At 35.5% G+C, this 19,124-nt stretch overlaps 1 protein-coding gene across 2 annotated transcripts in view; it reads left to right on the top strand.

Annotated features, from left to right (window-relative positions):
• Positions 1 to 17,388, top strand: part of LOC125679487 (sodium- and chloride-dependent glycine transporter 2-like) — a 39,913-nt gene extending 22,525 nt beyond the window's left edge. The window contains exons 11-16 of one of the 2 annotated variants that reach the window (XR_008799995.1): positions 5,359 to 5,496; positions 5,603 to 5,702; positions 5,818 to 5,933; positions 10,091 to 10,252; positions 14,615 to 15,132; positions 17,128 to 17,388. Coding sequence is in view for 1 of the 2 variants with exons in the window: in XM_048918750.2 (XP_048774707.1) it covers positions 5,359 to 5,496; positions 5,603 to 5,702; positions 5,818 to 5,933; positions 10,091 to 10,252; positions 14,615 to 14,806 (708 nt within the window). In the remaining variant the exon portion in view is untranslated. Of the gene's footprint in view, positions 1 to 5,358; positions 5,497 to 5,602; positions 5,703 to 5,817; positions 5,934 to 10,090; positions 10,253 to 14,614 lie in introns of both variants that reach the window. The other variant, XM_048918750.2, reaches the window with a different exon arrangement.
• The last annotated feature ends 1,736 nt before the right edge of the window (positions 17,389 to 19,124 follow it).

Raw genomic sequence — 19,124 nt, 5'->3', positions numbered from 1 at the left:
TCGGTACCTTAAGGTATTCAATGTATAATGACCATATTTCATATCTAATAAATGGATGGTGGAATATTTGTAATCATGATATCATTTTGAAGGGTTCATCAAATAAAAATAATACACCATAGGAATTTTCAAAATTTTGTTTACTGCTTGATTTATTTCACCTAGAATTTAACATTTAAGTATATGGGAAAAGCATGTTTTATTACAATATTTTAAAAACAAATTATATTTTCATAATAATCTCTTGGTAGAAAGTTACATACACTTTCTTTTTATGAAAATATGAAATAAAATTAATCATTGACCACACACATTTTTAGAAAATCAGATTTTTCTTATTTTTACAAAGGGTAGACAACTCTTCCAAAAAGTCTTAAGTGCAAAAAGGCCAGCTTCTAATTATTTACCAGCCATGTGAATTTCATCTACTTCACTTTCATCATTATTTAACAATAATTTTTTATGTTGATCTAAATCCTTCAAAATTGTTCATTATCCTTTCATTATACATGGAATACCTTTTATCAATATTCAAAAATTTGAAAGAACTATACAAATCTATTATTAACATTTCATCAAGGGTAGAGAAATTTGGGGAAATTATAAAAGAAATCCCCCAAATTAAAACAAATCAAACTACAAGCCTATGATGTCATTGCCAGTAATGCGAGGACAGCTATACTGTCTCAGACATAATATATCTCAGTGTCCTGCCTACCCTTTAAAATCTTCTTTTGAAAGGATTTTTACATTTGAATTTTCACCCCTTCTGCACAGGTTACTATGCCGGTGCAATTTGTTACATGTATGTTATGCATTCTAATGCGCCATAAAACGTGACACGTCGGTTTTGTGTTTTGTTTTGTGTTTATTGCGGGGGTGTAGAGAGAGGCCGGGCTTTGATGGATTTTGTTTGAACGTTTTACAATGCCAGGTGAGTATAAATGGTATTCTCGCAAGATTTTGCGTAATTAGGTGATACTTTACTGACAGGCAACTTTCCCCCGGAATAATTGTCCCTTTATAAGTATATCAAAGCATCAAATTTAAAGAAATTAAGTGAAAAAGGGCCATTTTTATATACGTTACGAGGTATTCAATAATAAAAAAACAAAAAAAAAAAAACAAAGGCAAATGAGAATCATATCAAAACTATGTAAAGCAAAACATTTTTGAGACCTTCATTTTCATAACGACGCTTATTTTTCCTGCATTGGCGCAATGCTGTAGTTTCATTCTGACATTTGTTCACATTTTAGATAATATTCCATTGCAGATTATATCCTATTGTATTAAAGAAGTTAGTTCCTCTGCTTTCAAGCTCATCTAAACAGAATGCTATAACTGTAAAGGTATTGGTCCAATACTTATTTCATTGGTCAGAACATATTATATGATTATTACTTATTAATCCTATCCAGTTGAGTTTTTTTTAATGCCGATTCAAATATTGAAAGAGATATTGTAATGGAAACATTGTTTTGTCAAAAACTTCGAAATTTGCACGATTTTATCCAATTTATCGTCAATATTTATACCCCTAGATGTGCATTCCAAAGGTATATGTGCGGTATTACGGTAAAATACCCCGAAAGTTCGATTTTTAAAGTTTCAACGAATTGTTTTGATATACTTTATGTGTATCATTCAATTTCATCGTTTACTGTGGAAGATTGATATTTCATGGCAGTTACAATACTAACATCCTGAACATTGAAAAAAAAAATCCCGGAAAAATATACACGTATAAACTAGTATGATATAGTGTGCATATAATGTGCATGTCAGAGAGATGCAGTGATCGGATTATCTCTATAATCGTCTTAATCAATATCACAGTAAACCAAATGTCATCTAGTGATTTTAAACTCTGTAGATGAAGATAACGAACAGTGTTCAATCTCACAACTTCTATAAGGAATACAAAATAAAGAGTTGGGCAAACACGGATCCCTGGATATACCAGATGTGGGATCACTAAGTATCCTCTATCGACCGGTCACATTCGCTGTGAGCCCTATGTCTTGATCAGGTAAACGAAGTAATCCGTAGTCAATCAGTGTGCCAAGAACGGCCTATAAACGAGACTGTTATAACCCCTGTAGCATCAACTAGTTTGTCAGTGACCTGCCTTGATTTAAAAACTGATCACACGCAGAACAATGTAGGGTTCATCCCCTTAGCATTAACACCCCCTTCGATCGTATAATCTCAAATCTTTTAAACCTCTGTCTTGGATGTGTACATGTAACAACCCCATCTCCTCAACTTATAAAATTTGTATGTGTGCCAACGTTGGCATCATGTTTAATGTGTACGAATGACATACAAATCTTACCGTGGTTGATTGTTTTAGCGATTCAGGAGTCAATGCTATTTTTCACTCCCGTCTCTTCGTTCATATTTTGGTCACCGTTAGACGCTGGGCTTTGATTATTCCGGCAAAATTTTGTTTATCGATGACGTATCACCCCGTAAAATCCCACGAGAATATGTTTATGTTCATCTGGCCCTTTTTAGAGGGAGCGTTATGCAAGTTTCACTTTGATCTCTCAATCAGAACTTCGATCGGCCTTTCTGTCAAGTGGGGAAAAAAAAAAACTTCGGATGTAGGCCCCATAATACAATGATTTTTATGGTGAAAATGTGAATCGCCTCCGGCGTATTACTAACTAAGCAGGGCAAATGCGACGCAACAAAAATCTACTTGCTGACATTTTTGTTCATTTTTTTTAACATTAGATATATTCCAATTGTTACACCTCTGTAACGCAAAATAGTTCCTACATCACTTGACAAATCAATCACATGATATAAACAATTTTAAAAAAAAAAAGTGCAATCCATGCAATAAGGCAAGAGCCACCTAAAAAGTTTCTGGCGACCCCACATGTATAATTATCTGGTGCCGCCAAGTAAATTTCTGGCAGCCGCCCAATAAGTTTCCGACCGTCACATGATCACATATAATTATCTGACGGTCGCCACATGACGGTCATCGGATAAGTTTATGGCGACCGCCAGATAACATTTCTTGTTCGGTTTGTTATTAACTGTGACAGAAATTTGTCGGGTTATTAAAGACCCAATTTTAAGTTAACGCCATAAATCTTACCCTTGTGATGATAAATGGTAAGCCACCTGTCAATCAAACCATAGATTGACATCTGCGGAGACTGAGATCTGCAGTCACCTGAGAAAGGTGTTTTATGACAATAACGTCCAATAATTACCGACATTCTTTAGATCTGGAGGAGGCCCATTATACTAGAGTTTTGAAAGCATGGACCTATCCACAACTGCTATTTTCACATAATTCAAATTTTATAAAATTGTATATTTTCTCTCTCGTTTATATACATGCATTTTAAGTTTTACTATCGGAAATCAAACAATAATTCCACATTAATTTTTGAAACATACAACTTATTGAAATAAATTCTATTAAGCTTTATAGTTCAAAAAAGAAATTATTCAGTGAGCCAATAATGAGAGTAAGAGAGAGATAGAGGGGTGGGGGTGGGGTACAGACACTGCGTCAGCTACTGTTAGGGACACTACCTTTATACAAACATTATGGCCACAAAAACTTTGCAGACAACCCTGAGACACTGCCGGTGTAAATCGCGGAAAGGGGGTATTAAATAAAGGAGATACCACACAACATTTAGCAAAAATAATCGCGGAAAAGAAATTTAATAGGTAGTAGTCGTGGAAAGCAGACAGGTTGGAAAATCAAAATCGCGTAAAAGTACGGTAAGTCAGCCATCAAAACTATACACAAGGGTGTGATCTCTTGGCCAGGTATATAACAATGACCAGATATAAGCTCTGCCCATATCCAGTGATCTACGGTATGGGAGGGGGGGGGGGGGGTCTTTAAAGTTCATAAAATGCGAGGCGGGCTTATACACAACCAGACCAATTTCTGTACACATTCGGTAAAGTGTTTTGTATAGTCGAGAACCAATTTATTTAATATGTATAAGAAGGAACTATACTTTTAAAAATGTTCCGGGCGCCGTATCTTGATATTAATTGTTCATCTCTCTCTCTCTCTCTCCCTCTCTCTCTCTCTCTCTCTCTCTCTCTCTCTCTCTCTCATTGAAAAAAAGAGTAGTTTGGAATACAGTTTTTGACATTTTATTTACATCTGAAATCTGGCACATTCATCTCTTAACATAACACCATACGTACATACAAAACATATGTTTATGATATACATGTACGTTTAGTAATATGCTACTGATGATATGTTTATGATATACAAGCACATTTAGTAGTATGTTACTTATGATATGTTTATGATATGCATGCACATTTAGATATGTTACTAATGATTTGTGGGATGGGGTGATTCTTCAGATTTACCTGTAATATTTAAAGTTTGTTAGGTAAAAACTCCTTTTATCCAAAATGATTGCCCTTTTTAGTGACTTAGTCTGGTTTCCTTAAAAACTGAACGGGTGAATTTTTTTCTTTTATTCTACACAACTTTTTAGGGGGGAAAACCCATATATTTGGAACATATTCTTAGTTTATGGGGATATTTTCAACTGCATACGATCCCTATATACATGTAATGCTATATGAACTAGAAGAAACGGTTTGATTTATTTAATATTGTTTAACGTCCCTCTGAAGGATTTTGCACTTATATGGAGACATCACCATTGCTGGTGAAGGGCTGTAAAATTTAGGCCTATACTCGGCGTTTACGGTCTTTGAGCAGGGAGGGATCTTTATCGTGCCACACCTGCTGCGACACTGGGCCTTGGTTTTTACGGTCTCATCCGAAGGACCGCCCCATTTAGTCGCCTTTCACGACAAGCAAGGGGTACTGAGGACCTAATCTGACCCGGATCCCAAGGGGATTAGGAAACGGTATTGAAAGGACCCATGACATAATTTTTTTTTACAATTAAAATTACACATTTTGCAACAAAGAAATCCAAAATGTATGTTCAATATTCCTTAAGGAGGAATAACACATCAAAGAAATCTTATATGGATGGAAAGTGGAGGATATATACAATAATATTTTGAAATTGAAAACTCTCTAATTTTCCTTATTCAGTTTCAAAAAGCAGTTTTAGTAGAAAGTAATCAGAAAAAAAGTTTTTAAATATCCTTCTAGACTCAAACCTACGATCTACAGCTGGCACGTTAACCTGCTGAGCTACCCAGCTAGGTAATTAAGATTTAAAAGAAAAATACTAATATTGCTGATATTTATATTTTTATTCATCTTTCAATTGGAAGTCAGCCATTATGACAATGTGTTATTTCTCCTTAAAACACAACTGCTTCATTGTATGATCTTTGCTTATTTAATTCAATATAATATCTCCATGATAGTTTTCCATTGTGGAAACTGTGATGACTGGCCTTCTTGATGAATTCCCAGCTCTTTCAAAATCAAGATGGCGGGTTCTTGGTTTCCGGTTTGCAGTATGTATGAGTGGCTTTCTTTTGGGGTTGCCCATGACAACAAGAGTAAGTAAAAAGAAAAATCATTTTTTTTCAAGGAAAATACTTTGTGAATTAAAAAAAATCCCAGTGCTGTTTGTGGATGATAAATACAATCTAGTAATTTATTTAGGGAGGTGATTACATGTTAACACTTGTGGACAACGCTGTGGGTGGATTTCCGCTATTGTTCGTAGGATTTTTCGAGCTGATTCTTCTTTGTTACGTTTATGGTTGGTACTTTAATGATCTGGACTGCATGAACAATACATCAATTACGACTCTGTTTTAATTTCAAATAATCACCTGCTAGCTTAATTGTATTGTTAATGTAAAATTTCTTTACAGGGTTCTTCAGATTTAAACGGGACATTGAGATGATGATTGGTGATAAACTCTGTGTGAGGCTTTGCTTCTGGTACTTTGGCGCATGTTGGTTGCTGATATCGCCTTTGGCACTTGTGGTTAGTTTCCGAATAAATCATCAGTACTTAGAAATCCATTTTCTTGGAAGCTAAGTTTTGCCCTTAAATTTAGTTGGTAAGATGCTGGCCTATACTGAAAACGAATATTTGAGTGAAATGCAATGTAAGTATTACATGTACATTTGTATAATATATTGTAATGTAAGTATTACATTTGTATAAAGATATTTTGATGTAAGTATTACATTTGAATAAAGATATTGTGATGTAAGTATTATATTTGTATAAAGATATTGTAAGTATTACATTTGTATAAAGATATTTCATACCGTCCGGTAAAGGACATTGACGTCAAAAAAGTAAACAACTGCCTGATGGACATTTACGCTTATATAAAATCCAGAGTATGAACCTATTATTACACTCCTGAAGAAGTAAAGAAACTAGTCAGGTATACTCAATCGATCGACTTTGTGTAAACCCAACAACACCCTACTTTCTTAAAGTGTCGGATCTGAGAAGATACAAGGCCAGTAAAGAAATTTATAAAAGCACTGAAAAGGCCACGACACTGTTGGTTATTTAAAACTCGAATTTTCGACGCAACCCGCGTCTTTATCAAGAAACATATATTACATAAACAAATAACACGTAAAAACGACAAGTATCGATAAACTACATTGATGACAAGAGTGATACCTCTAAACTATGGTAAAACATTATTCTAAATTCACATAGGTTCGGACTCGCATGGCTCTTTGTGTTGCTATGTCGGGGTTTCTAGAATGCGGCTTTAATTTGTCTGACCTTGAAAGGTGTATTACCTTGAAAAATAATACTGTATCTTTTTCCTTAGACTTCTCTCCCATTCACCTATTTGGTTGTTGATTTTGATTTTAATGCTAGATCTGTGTCTTTTGATTGACCTTGTTTGTTGTTTGATCGTGTTCTTCTGGCAATCATTATTTTTCGCTGTTCACCATATCCGAATCATCAATGGTACGGCCTACCTAATATTGTTTTGCACTTAATCAGTCCATATCATTATCTTCCCACCATTTTATTCCATAATCACATTGTTTTGTAAGTTTTCCCTCTAAATTTATCTGATTTCTGTAATTTTCAAGAATAATTCTATTTTTATCCCGACCCGACCATGGTACAAACTCTCTAAACCATAGTCAGTAACACGCTTTACAACGAAACCACCACCATTTTTATCACTCAGTACAACAGTGTATCACTCTTGTCATCAATGTAGTTTATCGATACTTGTCGTTTTTGCGTGTTATTTGTTTATGTAATATATGTCTCTTGATAAAGACGCGGGTTGCGTCGAAAATTCGAGTTTTAAATAACCAACAGTGTCGTGGCCTTTTCAGTGCTTTTATATATATATATATATATATATATATATATATATATATATATATATATATATACACAATATGTTGCGCTGATGCATTGTGACGTCATTGTGACGTTATCAGTTTCAGCAAGCTGCGGTCCAAACTCCCCGTCGAGCCCTCATTATGTCAACTACGAATATTTACCTCTCCTAAGCACAGGTGCTTGTGGACAGGACTTCCGGTACCCCCCTTCTTGTATTTTTAAATGTTGAATTCCTTGGGTATTTCGGACTATTTTTGATAAAATATGTAACTTCAGAGTTTATATATTTGAATGGAGTACACAAATCTCGCATAGAAACCGTTTTTAAAAATGTCATATCACCGATCATAATATACAATGTATGAACAAGGTGTGCAACTCAGCCAGCGACATGTTGAAAAAATCTACACCTCGCTGAGAAATCCTATCGAAAAAACACCAATAATGCACATACCAACTGAAAAGAACGGTCATTCTAAATCTACTGATGATTCATGGATTAAATGCATCGCTATTTGATGCGCAATAATTACTTCACATCGCTCAATTTCATCGTTTTAACCTCGCCACTTCTCGTTTCTGACTATAACGAACGGAAGTTGTGATGCTGGAATATTTCTGTCGCAGCCAACTATTTTTAGAACGAGAAAACCCGAGACGAGGTCTTCCGAATACCATTAGCTACACGAAAAGGGAAGAAAATACCGGTTGTGGAAAGACTTTAAGTTATAACATAAAGTTTTGACATTCCTTTATCAATTAATGTGTTATCCCCCCCCCCCCTACTTTTTATATTTTAATCGAATTTGGATCTGATCATATGTAAGGGGCTTGATAAACTATTTTGTTTCTTTTTAAAAAACGAATGTTAGCCGAAATGTGGAACATTGTCAATATATTGTGCTTTCATGGTTCTTTCTGATTTCCATGATAAATTACCTACCCAACACTATGAAGTTTTTAATTATATTTGTGGATGTGCTAGTCTTTCCACAACCGACTTGACCAGTTGAATGAAATTACAAGTATGACCCTCTTTGGCTAGACTTGATTACTATGATCGGTATTCTCTTCCCTTTTCCTGTAGCTAATGGTATTCGGAAGACCTCGTCTCAGGTTTTCTCGTTCTAAAAATAGTTGGCTGCGACAGAAATATTCCAGCATCACAACTTCCGTTCGTTATAGTCAGAAACGAGAAGTGGCGAGGTTAAAACGATGAAATTGAGCGATGTGAAGTAATTATTGCGCACCAAATAGCGATGCATTTAATCCATGAATCATCAGTAGATTTAGAATGACCGTTCTTTTCAGTTGGTATGTGCATTATTGGTGTTTTTTTATCGATAGGATTTCTCAGCGAGGTGTAGATTTTTTCAACATGTCGCTGGCTGAGTTGCACACCTTGTTCATATATTATGATCGGTGATATGACATTTTTAAAAACGGTTTTTATGCGAGATTTGTGTATTCCATTCAAATATATAAACTCTGAAGTTACATATTTTATCAAAAATAGTCCGAAATACCCAAGGAATTGAACATTTAAAAATACAAGAAGGGGGGGGGGGGTACCGGAAGTCCTGTCCACAAGCACCTGTGCTCCTAAGCAAACGAACTCTGGCGGAAGTTTGGCTCCGGTCAGCTCAGTATATTCCGTTACGCTACAACTCCAATATCATTATTCGTAGGGGAAAGTAGTCCCGGAGAATTGACGCTGTACGAAGTTTGCAGTTTCAGAGGATACTGATACGGAATCAGAAAACCACAGTGTGGTGATAAATTGATTGATTGCATCTTGCTTAACGTCTCTCTCGAAAATGTTTCACTCATATGGAGACGTCACCAAGACCGGTGGAGGGCTTCAAATTTAGGCCTTTGCTCGGCATTTACGGCTTTTGAGCAGTGAGGGTTCTTTAGCGTGCCACGCCTACTGCGACACGGGGCATCCGTTTTTAAGGTCATCTCCGAGGACACGTGACATTCACACCTGATGCCGAGCGTTTGGCGATGGACCTGTCACTACCTGTTTTAACGACTTGGGTCTGTCGCGGCCGGGATTCGAAGCCCGGCCTCCCGCATGCGGGGCGAACGCTCTAACCTCTAGTCCACACCGGATCACACTCTGTGAAATCCACAGTATCAATAAACAAAACTCGATGGGTATATAATAAATATATTTATCACATGTTAACTACTTTATCCAGTGGATATCACCCATTACATAAATTTTAATTATTACAATTATGTTTTCCTGCACTGTTCGTGACGTCACATGCAACCGTCGATTTTATAAGCAGTTTACAAAATTCCCAGAATAACTGGGGTTGGGGGGGTTGGGGGGGGTTAACATGGGATAAAAAGAATCTCCCATAAGTTGTGGTTTGATATGATTTGTATCCAACTCTTTGTGTGTTTTCTATACCCTCGCCAAGGCTCGGGAATAGGAAACACACAACTCGTTGGATATAAATCATATTTTAAAAAAAACACCACAACCCATGGGAGATCCTGCCAGCATGCTTTTCAAAAAGCGCTACATATGTAGTATTAACCATAGACGCTTCAACGCCCCTAATAGGCAGATTTCCTGTTTGATATAGGCAGATTTCCTGCTTTATATAGGCAGATTTCCTGTTTGATATACATTGTATGCAGTTTTCGTGTTTGATATAGGCAGATTTCCTGTTTGAGATACATTGTATGCAGTTTTCCTGCTTGAGATACATTGTATGCAGTTTTCCTGCTTGAGATACATTGTATGCAGTTTTCCTGTTTGATATAGGCAGTTTTCCTGTTTTATATAGGCAGTGATCTTATTCAAAATCATCCAGACAAAGCCTCTGGAAAACGAAGGATACGTGTACCCCGACAGTGGTCAAGTGATCTTCTGGATGATCCAAGTCACGTGTTTGATTGGAATTCCTGTTTGGTTTATTTACTACAGCTTCAGAAATGGACTTGGGAAGGTAAACTTATGTCTGCTAACTTTATATTTGTGTTTACGGCAAAACTCATCACGGTTGCAGTAGATCCTGTTATCTCAGGTGGAACACTGTATCGTATTGTGTCGTTGTAATACCATCTTCACAATCACGGATTTTTCTTACGAGTTCTTACGGATCTCCGATTCGTAGTCAATCGCAAGCATTCGTAAATCACTCGTCGGTATTCGTTAATAACTCGTCACAACTCGCACACACTCGTAAGGATCCATGAAAGTAGGGGCAAATTTTTTTTACATGTGAAATAAATTTTCACGATTGTCCACGGAATTCATTTTCCGTAAATAACCCGTAAATAGCTTGTAACAATCCGTAAGTATCGTAAACTGGTCGCAAGAACACGTAAACTGCTCGTAAGAATCCGCAAAACACTCGTAAAAAGTTTTTTTTTTTACGAATCTTTGTGGTTACGATATGTTACGGATAGTTTATGAGTTGTTTACGGATTATTGCGTGTTTACGATTTCATTCACGTTGGGTTGTGGACCTGGAATTATTGGCCAAGAAACAAAAATTTCATGCACAAATATTGATCAATTCATATAGACGTTTCTAAGAATCGGTGAACGGTTTTGAAAAATACATCAACAAAAATGACGAATTTACAACATTTGAATCAGTTCCAATATTCCACTATTTGTATCAGGAATTACAAAAATTGAAATACAAATCAAGGTGTATAAATATCAACAGTATATTAGATGAAATAGAAATGGTAAAATCATGCAGATTTATAGCTTTTTGTAAAAATGAACCACAAAATATAGTACTTTCTAAATTTGAATTGACATAAAAACAAAATCCAACTATATAGGGCTATCTACACCGGATAATTTACCTTCAACTGTTAGTTATCTAACTGCTAGATGATATATGTAGCGTTAATTTACCTTCAACTGTTAGTTATCTAACTGCTAGATGATATATGTAGCGTTAATTTACCTTCAACTGTTAGTTATCTAACTGCTAGATGATATTTGTAGCGTTAATTTACCTTCAACGGTTAGTTATCTAACTGCTAGATAATATATGTAGCATTAATTTACCTTCAACTGTTAGTTATCTAACTGCTAGATAATATATGTAGCATTAATTTACCTTCAACTGTTAGTTATCTAACTGTTAGATAATATATGCAGCGTTAATTTACCTTCAACTGTTAGTTATCTAACTGCTAGATAATATATGTAGCATTAATTTACCTTCAACGGTTAGTTATCTAACTGCTAGATGATATATGCAGCGTTAATTTACCTTCAACTGTTAGTTATCTAACTGCTAGATGATATATGTAGCGTTAATTTATCTTCAACGGTTAGTTATCTAACTGCTAGATGATATATGCAGCGTTAATTTATCTTCAACTGTTAGTTATCTAACTGCTAGATGATATATGCAGCGTTAATTTACTTTCAACTGTTAGTTATCTAACTGCTAGATGATATATGTAGCGTTAATTTACCTTCAACTGTTAGTTATCTAACTGCTAGATGATATATGTAGCGTTAATTTACTTTCAACTGTTAGTTATCTAACTGCTAGATGATATATGTAGCGTTAATTTACCTTCAACCATTAGTTATCTAACTGCTAGATGATATATGTAGCGTTAATTTACCATCAACTGTTAGTTATCTAACTGCTAGATGATATATGCAGCGTTAACTTGAATATATTTGTAAATATTAGATTTTGTTAACTTTTGCGCAAGGGAATTTTGAACATCGATGTAATTAGCTCTTCTCAGAAGATTTAAATCTTCAAATTTTTACCCCCCCCCCCCCCCCTTGATATCAAAGTGTATGTTCTTCGGACATCATTAAAGTAGAAATCCTACATCGAATGATTATATTAGTCTAAGACATTCATGCAATTTGAGGTAAGAGATAAAATTAAAAACCCCATGGCCCAAAATACTCACATGAGTCGTATTGCTCCGTTGTACTTCATTACAAGATTTATTTTTTTTACCTTCTTTATTCCCACAAGAAATTTTGATCCCTTATTATGACCTCCGCCCCCATCTTTGCTACACAGAGCCATGACATAATATAAATCCATACAACATAGGGGCTGGATCTATAACAATACTACTAACATACAACATAGAGGGTGGATCTATAACACAATACTACTAACATGCAACAAAGGGGTGCATCTATAACAATACTACTAACATACAACATAGGAGTGCATCTATAACAATACTACTAACATACAACATAGGGGTGCATCTATAACAATACTACTAACATACAACATAGGAGTGTATCTATAACAATACCACTAAAATACAACATAGGGGTGTATCTATAACAATACTAAAATACAACATAGGGGTGCATCTATAACAATACTACTAACATACAACATAGGAGTGCATCTAAAACAATACTACTAACATACAACATAGGGGTGCATCTATAACAATACTACTAACATACAACATAGGGGTGTATCTATAACAATACTACTAACATACAACATAGGGGTGGATCTATAACAATACTAAAATACAACATAGGGGTGCATCTATAACAATACTACTAACATACAACATAGGGGTGCATCTATAACAATACTACTAACATACAACATAGGAGTGTATCTATAACAATACTACTAACATACAACATAGGAGTGTATCTATAACAATACCACTAAAATACAACATAGGGGTGTATCTATAACAATACTAAAATACAACATAGGGGTGCATCTATAACAATACTACTAACATACAACATAGGGGTGTATCTATAACAATACTAAAATACAACATAGGGGTGCATCTATAACAATACTACTAACATACAACATAGGAGTGCATCTATAACAATACTACTAACATACAACATAGGGTGTATCTATAACAATACTACTAACATACAACATAGGGGTGCATCTATAACAATACTACTAACATACAACATAGGAGTGTATCTATAACAATACTACTAACATACAACATAGGAGTGTATCTATAACAATACCACTAACATACAACATAGGGGTGGATCTATAACAATACTACTAACATACAACATAGGATGTATCTATAACAATACCACTAACATACAACATAGGGGTGGATCTATAACAATACTACTAACATACAACATAGGAGTGTATCTATAACAATACTACTAACATACAACATAGGAGTGTATCTATAACAATACCACTAACATACAACATAGGGGTGGATCTATAACAATACTAAAATACAACATAGGATGTATCTATAACAATACTACTAACATACAACATAGGGTGTATCTATAACAATACTACTAATATGGTCCATTGTGTTCTGGAAAAGATTCTTAAGTAATGTTTTGTATATATCTATGTACTATATAAAATTTGACCCCTCACTTAAACCCAGGGTTCATAATTTGAGGGAGAGTCCACTCAACTTGGAAATGTTTGCATATTAATATGATTTAGTGTGATCCTGCGAATCCTGAAAAGATTTTAAAATTTTCTATATACATTCTCAATTAAAACTTTGAATCCATATTATAGCCTCAGGGGCCATGATTTGATCCAATATGAATCGGCAGTACACTGCATATTAACGTGAGTAATTATGGTCAGTGGTTCTTGGGAAGATTCTTAATGTAGATATTTAAAAGTACACTAGATCAAACCCCTTGCAAACGCGGGAAATCACTATAGGATTAAACATTCTTTTTGACGAATTTATCGATGTATAAACTCTGGACATTTTACTCACAAACTGAATAAAAGTGCGAAGTACTATGTTGTTTGTTTTCAAGCGCGTATGTATACATAGCGTTTTTGGATTTATTGATGTGTAAATTCTTGTTTAGATTTATTTTTGTCCAATCAAAACAATTGTAATAAATAACATTGGAATTATAATTAAATAATATTGCATAGAGGAAGGACTTTTAATGCGTGTTTGAATTGTTGTGCACATGAATTGAATGAACCGTATCTTTAATTCCAATGAATTTAAGAACAAACAAACTGGAATCTACATTAAATGACCCGAGAATGATTGTCTTGATTAATCATAACCAAGCAGTTCATAAGAAACTTTATAAAGACTTCTTACTTTATATTCCCTTGTAAAGCTTTCATCCCCTATTGTGGCCCTATCCTACCCCTGATGGCCACAAATTGAACGAATTTGAATCAACACTACCTGACGATTTTTGCATATGACTAATCATGGCCCTGTTGCTCTTGAGAAAAAGATTTTAAAAGTTCCGTATAAATCTTGGCAATATGGGACAGTTTAAAAAACGTTAGTCCCCATGAAAATCAATTTGTAATTCATGACGTATAATTTTTCAGCCAACAGACGACTGGGGACCAGCTCTTCCTGAAAATAAAACTGGTCGTTATTCTACAGGGCTCAACGACATGGCCAATGGAACAACCGCCTCTCCCAATGATTACATTGTTGATGTAAATGGACACTCCAAAACATTTGACAATGAAGCTTATCATGTGGACACGGAGGACACGAATTCCACAAAATTTTGAAAACCTAAAAAGTCTCTCTTTGCACCCTTATAAACCTAAGCAAGAGGCGTGTCACGCAATCTAGCTATATTTAGCGAGTTCTAATTGTTTACAATATTCTTTACAATTGGTAAAACAGCAAACTTTCCAGTAAAGCAATAGCCATTTATCCTATCTTCTATGAAGCAAAGCTAATGGGTATCAAAATATTACAAAAAGATCTTAATGTTACTTTGGCCATATATCTACCTCTTTCAATGAGTGAACTCCATATTGAATATGCGTGATCCACAGGCACTTGTTTCTGTAAATTACTTATGACCTCTGTATACTAATAACAACACAAGGTACCTAGCTTCAAATGACACAGAATGGCACCCCCTGAGAATGTCGGCCTTTTGAGCCTCCAAGGAATATGCGATGCTAATGTATTTACTACCGTTGTATTGTACAATCATTCAGCTTAAAAACCATGTATGACATGACTGCATTCATTGCCTCTTGTCGCCGAAAACTGCAACAAAAAATGGCTTTTCCGTTTTATACCACGAAGTGCTATGTACTGATACCGCACAGAATACGTGGTCGATTTTGACTGGCTAGCACGCTCTTCTAAAATTACGTTTGGAATTCTTTAGAATTATTTATAGAAAGATAGAGCATCAGAGATGAATTAAAAATAACAGGCAAAAGGATGATTTTAATGGTGACCATTAACCACAATTGATCTTATTTTATATAATTTAGTTACTAACATTAGGGGGGGAAATGCTACAAAAAATAAAGGGGACTCCATCCCCCATATTTTTTTCCACAGACACCTGATAACTATAATCCCCCCTTCTGATTTTTTTTGCGGTGATAATTCCTCCAAAATGTGTGGATTCCTTGTCTCTCTCAACCCAATTTCGATTGATGTAGTTGTTTCATGCTTTTCACAAGCTTTAGAGATTGGCCTTCTACTGGACTGGTATAATACAGAATATACTTATTATAAACAGTATAAGGTATTTAAGGCTTACAAAAAAGCATGTTTACGATTACATAATTTGAAATTAGGATGGAATAGACGGGGAATCCACACATTTCGGAGAAATAATCGCCGCCCCAAAAAATCAGAAAGGGGGGGGGGGTGTCCATACTTCAGATGCCTGTGAATTTTTCCATATCGGCACAGATCCGTAATATTAGGGATGCGGGGGAGGGGGTTCGCCGGAGAAGTTGTAAGTTGCACATGGCTTGTTTACATTTCCTGACAGATAATGATAAAAATATGATAGTCATGATAAAGACCTTCAGAACCTTAATCAGTGTGTGCATGGGGGGGGGGGGGGGGGGGGGGGGTTCGTTATATAGTGTTCGTCATTGCTGTCGCAATTTTTTCCCCTCAGGCTGGGAGGGGGGGGGGTCATTCTTTGCTCCAGGGCTTCAATTCATAACTTTCAAGCTTACATGCATTAATATCTTCTCATTCACTACTACATCGTACTATCAAAAATAGTGGATGGCCAGCCATTCTCGCAATATATCTTCATTTGCATGCATGAAAATAACAGTTAATGTTAAGGGTTGGCCAGTCGCCTCCGAAAAACATTGATATGTGCCTGCAGCGTTCTTGGTACTTATGGTGGGTTTCATAAAACTTTAATGCAACAACAGGTACTTGCCACATCAATACATACCACAAAGTCAATAACACACCACTAAAAAAAACTTTCCTTGCTCTATTTTGCATGCTTCCAAATAATCTTTTATCTGTATTTTCTCTGACTTTCCATAGATCTGCATGAAACATGCAATTGGCAGAAATATTTCTCATACTAGTTAACGAAGTTGTATTTACAGTAAGTCATAATTTCATTATTATCTTCATCAGAAATGATTCCGACACGAAAATATTTTTAAATCTCCACTCGGGAAGTCTTAGCTTCTATCTTCTGATGACATGTAAAATCCCGAAACGTACGAACAGCTTTGGTTTTTTTGAGTAACTAAAAATAGCGTGCAGCGCCTTCAATTCAAAATTTTTATTTTGTTAAGAAAGCAATATGTTCAATATTTTTTGGTAATAAACATCGTATCAATTTATTATGATAATAAAACAATGAGACTTTATTTTTCAACACAACGAATATACAATTTTCATTCTGTGCGGTATCAGTACATAGCACTTCGTGGTATAAAACGGAAAAGCCATTTTTTGTTGCAGTTTTCGGCGACAAGAGGCAATGAATGCAGTCATGTCATACATGGTTTTTAAGCTGAATGATTGTACAATACAACGGTAGTAAATACATTAGCATCGCATATTCCTTGGAGGCTCAAAAGGCCGACATTCTCAGGGGGTGCCATTCTGTGTCATTTGAAGCTAGGTACCTTGTGTTGTTATTAGTATACAGAGGTCATAAGTAATTTACAGAAACAAGTGCCTGTGGCGTGAACGTCAAAATCAATACATTTGAACATCAATATTGTTCTGGGGTTAATGAGAGCAGTAACACAAGGAAGTAGATCTTATAATAAATATGTTGTAGAAAGTACTTTGTAATAATGATATAATTTCTCATTGTATACATTTTTTGTAATAAACAGTCGGAACAAAACTCTGATTTACATGTATTTTTAAAAACTAGCTGAGTAGTGATATGTCCTGAATTAGCAACGCCCATCAGAATAACATCAGCTATTTCAGGGTACCTGTAAAGTGCGAAACGAAATCGAAACGAATCTACCGAAACGAAACGAAATCTACCGAAACGAAACGAAACAGATTGCATGATCGAACTCTCTTAATTATAATAATTGAAAATGGTATCTTAGGCCCCTGTTAAAGTTTACACATATAAATAAAATTCGCCTCCCCTTTGATGTAGGCTTTCGGTTTGACTGATACAAAGTTTTAAGAGTTGGAAAGAGGGGGGGGGGGGGGGGGGGTAAGCACAAAGTACATAAATACCATGTGCAATTAGCTTCGGATCCATAAATTTCAGAACGGAAGGTTACAGTCTCACAGGTCAGAGGTCTGGGGAAACACACTAAACAAGGGATGGGGTCGTCGGCGTTGAATCCGATTTTGGGCATAAATACATGTTTCAGTATTTTTTGCTCTAAAGACAAATATATGTATACATGTGGATATTGTGTATTTGTATGTAGTATATCAAACGGTGGATTCTGAATATGCTCTCCCGTTCTCTTTGTGATTTCTGCTTAAAATCCCCTTGTTCATAAGCCTTTTCAGTTTACAAAATGCCGACCTCCTCCTAATATTATTGCATTAAAAAAAAATCCGTTTTCCGTCCCGTTTTCAATTACCCGTCTTAGCAACATCCCAAATGTATAGAGTTTTTTTTCATTATTGAAAGTACTCGTACCTCAGCAGTTAGAGATAAAATAAGAGGTTAAGAGCTCTTCCTGCTTTCAATTTTCTCAGACACCAGCTTCTTCAAACAATGTATCTGTGCCCAAAGGCGGATCCAACGTCGGCGACTCCACCCCTCGCATAGTGTGTTTCCCCAGATCTCTGAGACTGTAACCCTCGGTTCTGAAATGTATGGATCCGAAACTAATTGTACATGGGATTTAATCAACTACGGATATGTACTTTGTGCTTACTCCCCCCCTTTCCAACTTTTAAAACTTTGTAACAGTCAAGCCGAAAGCCTACATCAAAGGGGAGGCGAATTTTATTTATATGTAGTAACTTTCACAGGGGCCTAAGATACCATTTTTAATTATTATAATTAAAAGAGTTCGGTTATACAATCTGTTTCGTTTCGGTAGGTTTCGTTTCGCTTCGGTGGGTTTCGTTTCGTTTCGGTAGATTTCGTTTTGGTAGATTTCGTTTCGTTTCGGTAGATTTCGTTTCGTTTCGTTTCGCACTTTACAGGTACCCGCTATTTCACGTTTAGTTCACATCGAATGGAAGAATTTTACTTGTACCTCGAATTTCAATACAAATTTAAAAGGTATTCATAAACACATGTTAGTATTTGATACCGATGCATCTATAGTCAGTATCAGGAGTTTTCTAAACGTTGCTTATAGTATTGATGCCTACTGAGAGGTTTTAATGTTACTATTGGAGTTTTACGAAGAGGTTTACTTTTACAATCGAAGGCTGACTTTTACAATTTAAAGGGATCGTCTCCAACTACAGAAATTGGACCGAAATAAATCTGCTTCAGTAAAAACATCAAAACGACAATTATGTTTAGTGACTCTTATATTCTCTGTACATTCGTTCGACACTTTTGCAATGCATTACTCGTTTTAACATTTAATTAAGTTAAATGTTAACTGGGAATGAGAGGCTGAGAACTGCATAAAGGGACCCAGA

The sequence above is a fragment of the Ostrea edulis genome, chromosome 2 (genome assembly GCF_947568905.1).
Source record: "Ostrea edulis chromosome 2, xbOstEdul1.1, whole genome shotgun sequence".
Lineage (NCBI taxonomy): Eukaryota > Metazoa > Mollusca > Bivalvia > Ostreida > Ostreidae > Ostrea > Ostrea edulis.
The sequence above is the reverse complement of the archived record's forward strand: the minus strand, read 5'-3'. Positions and strand labels throughout refer to the sequence as shown.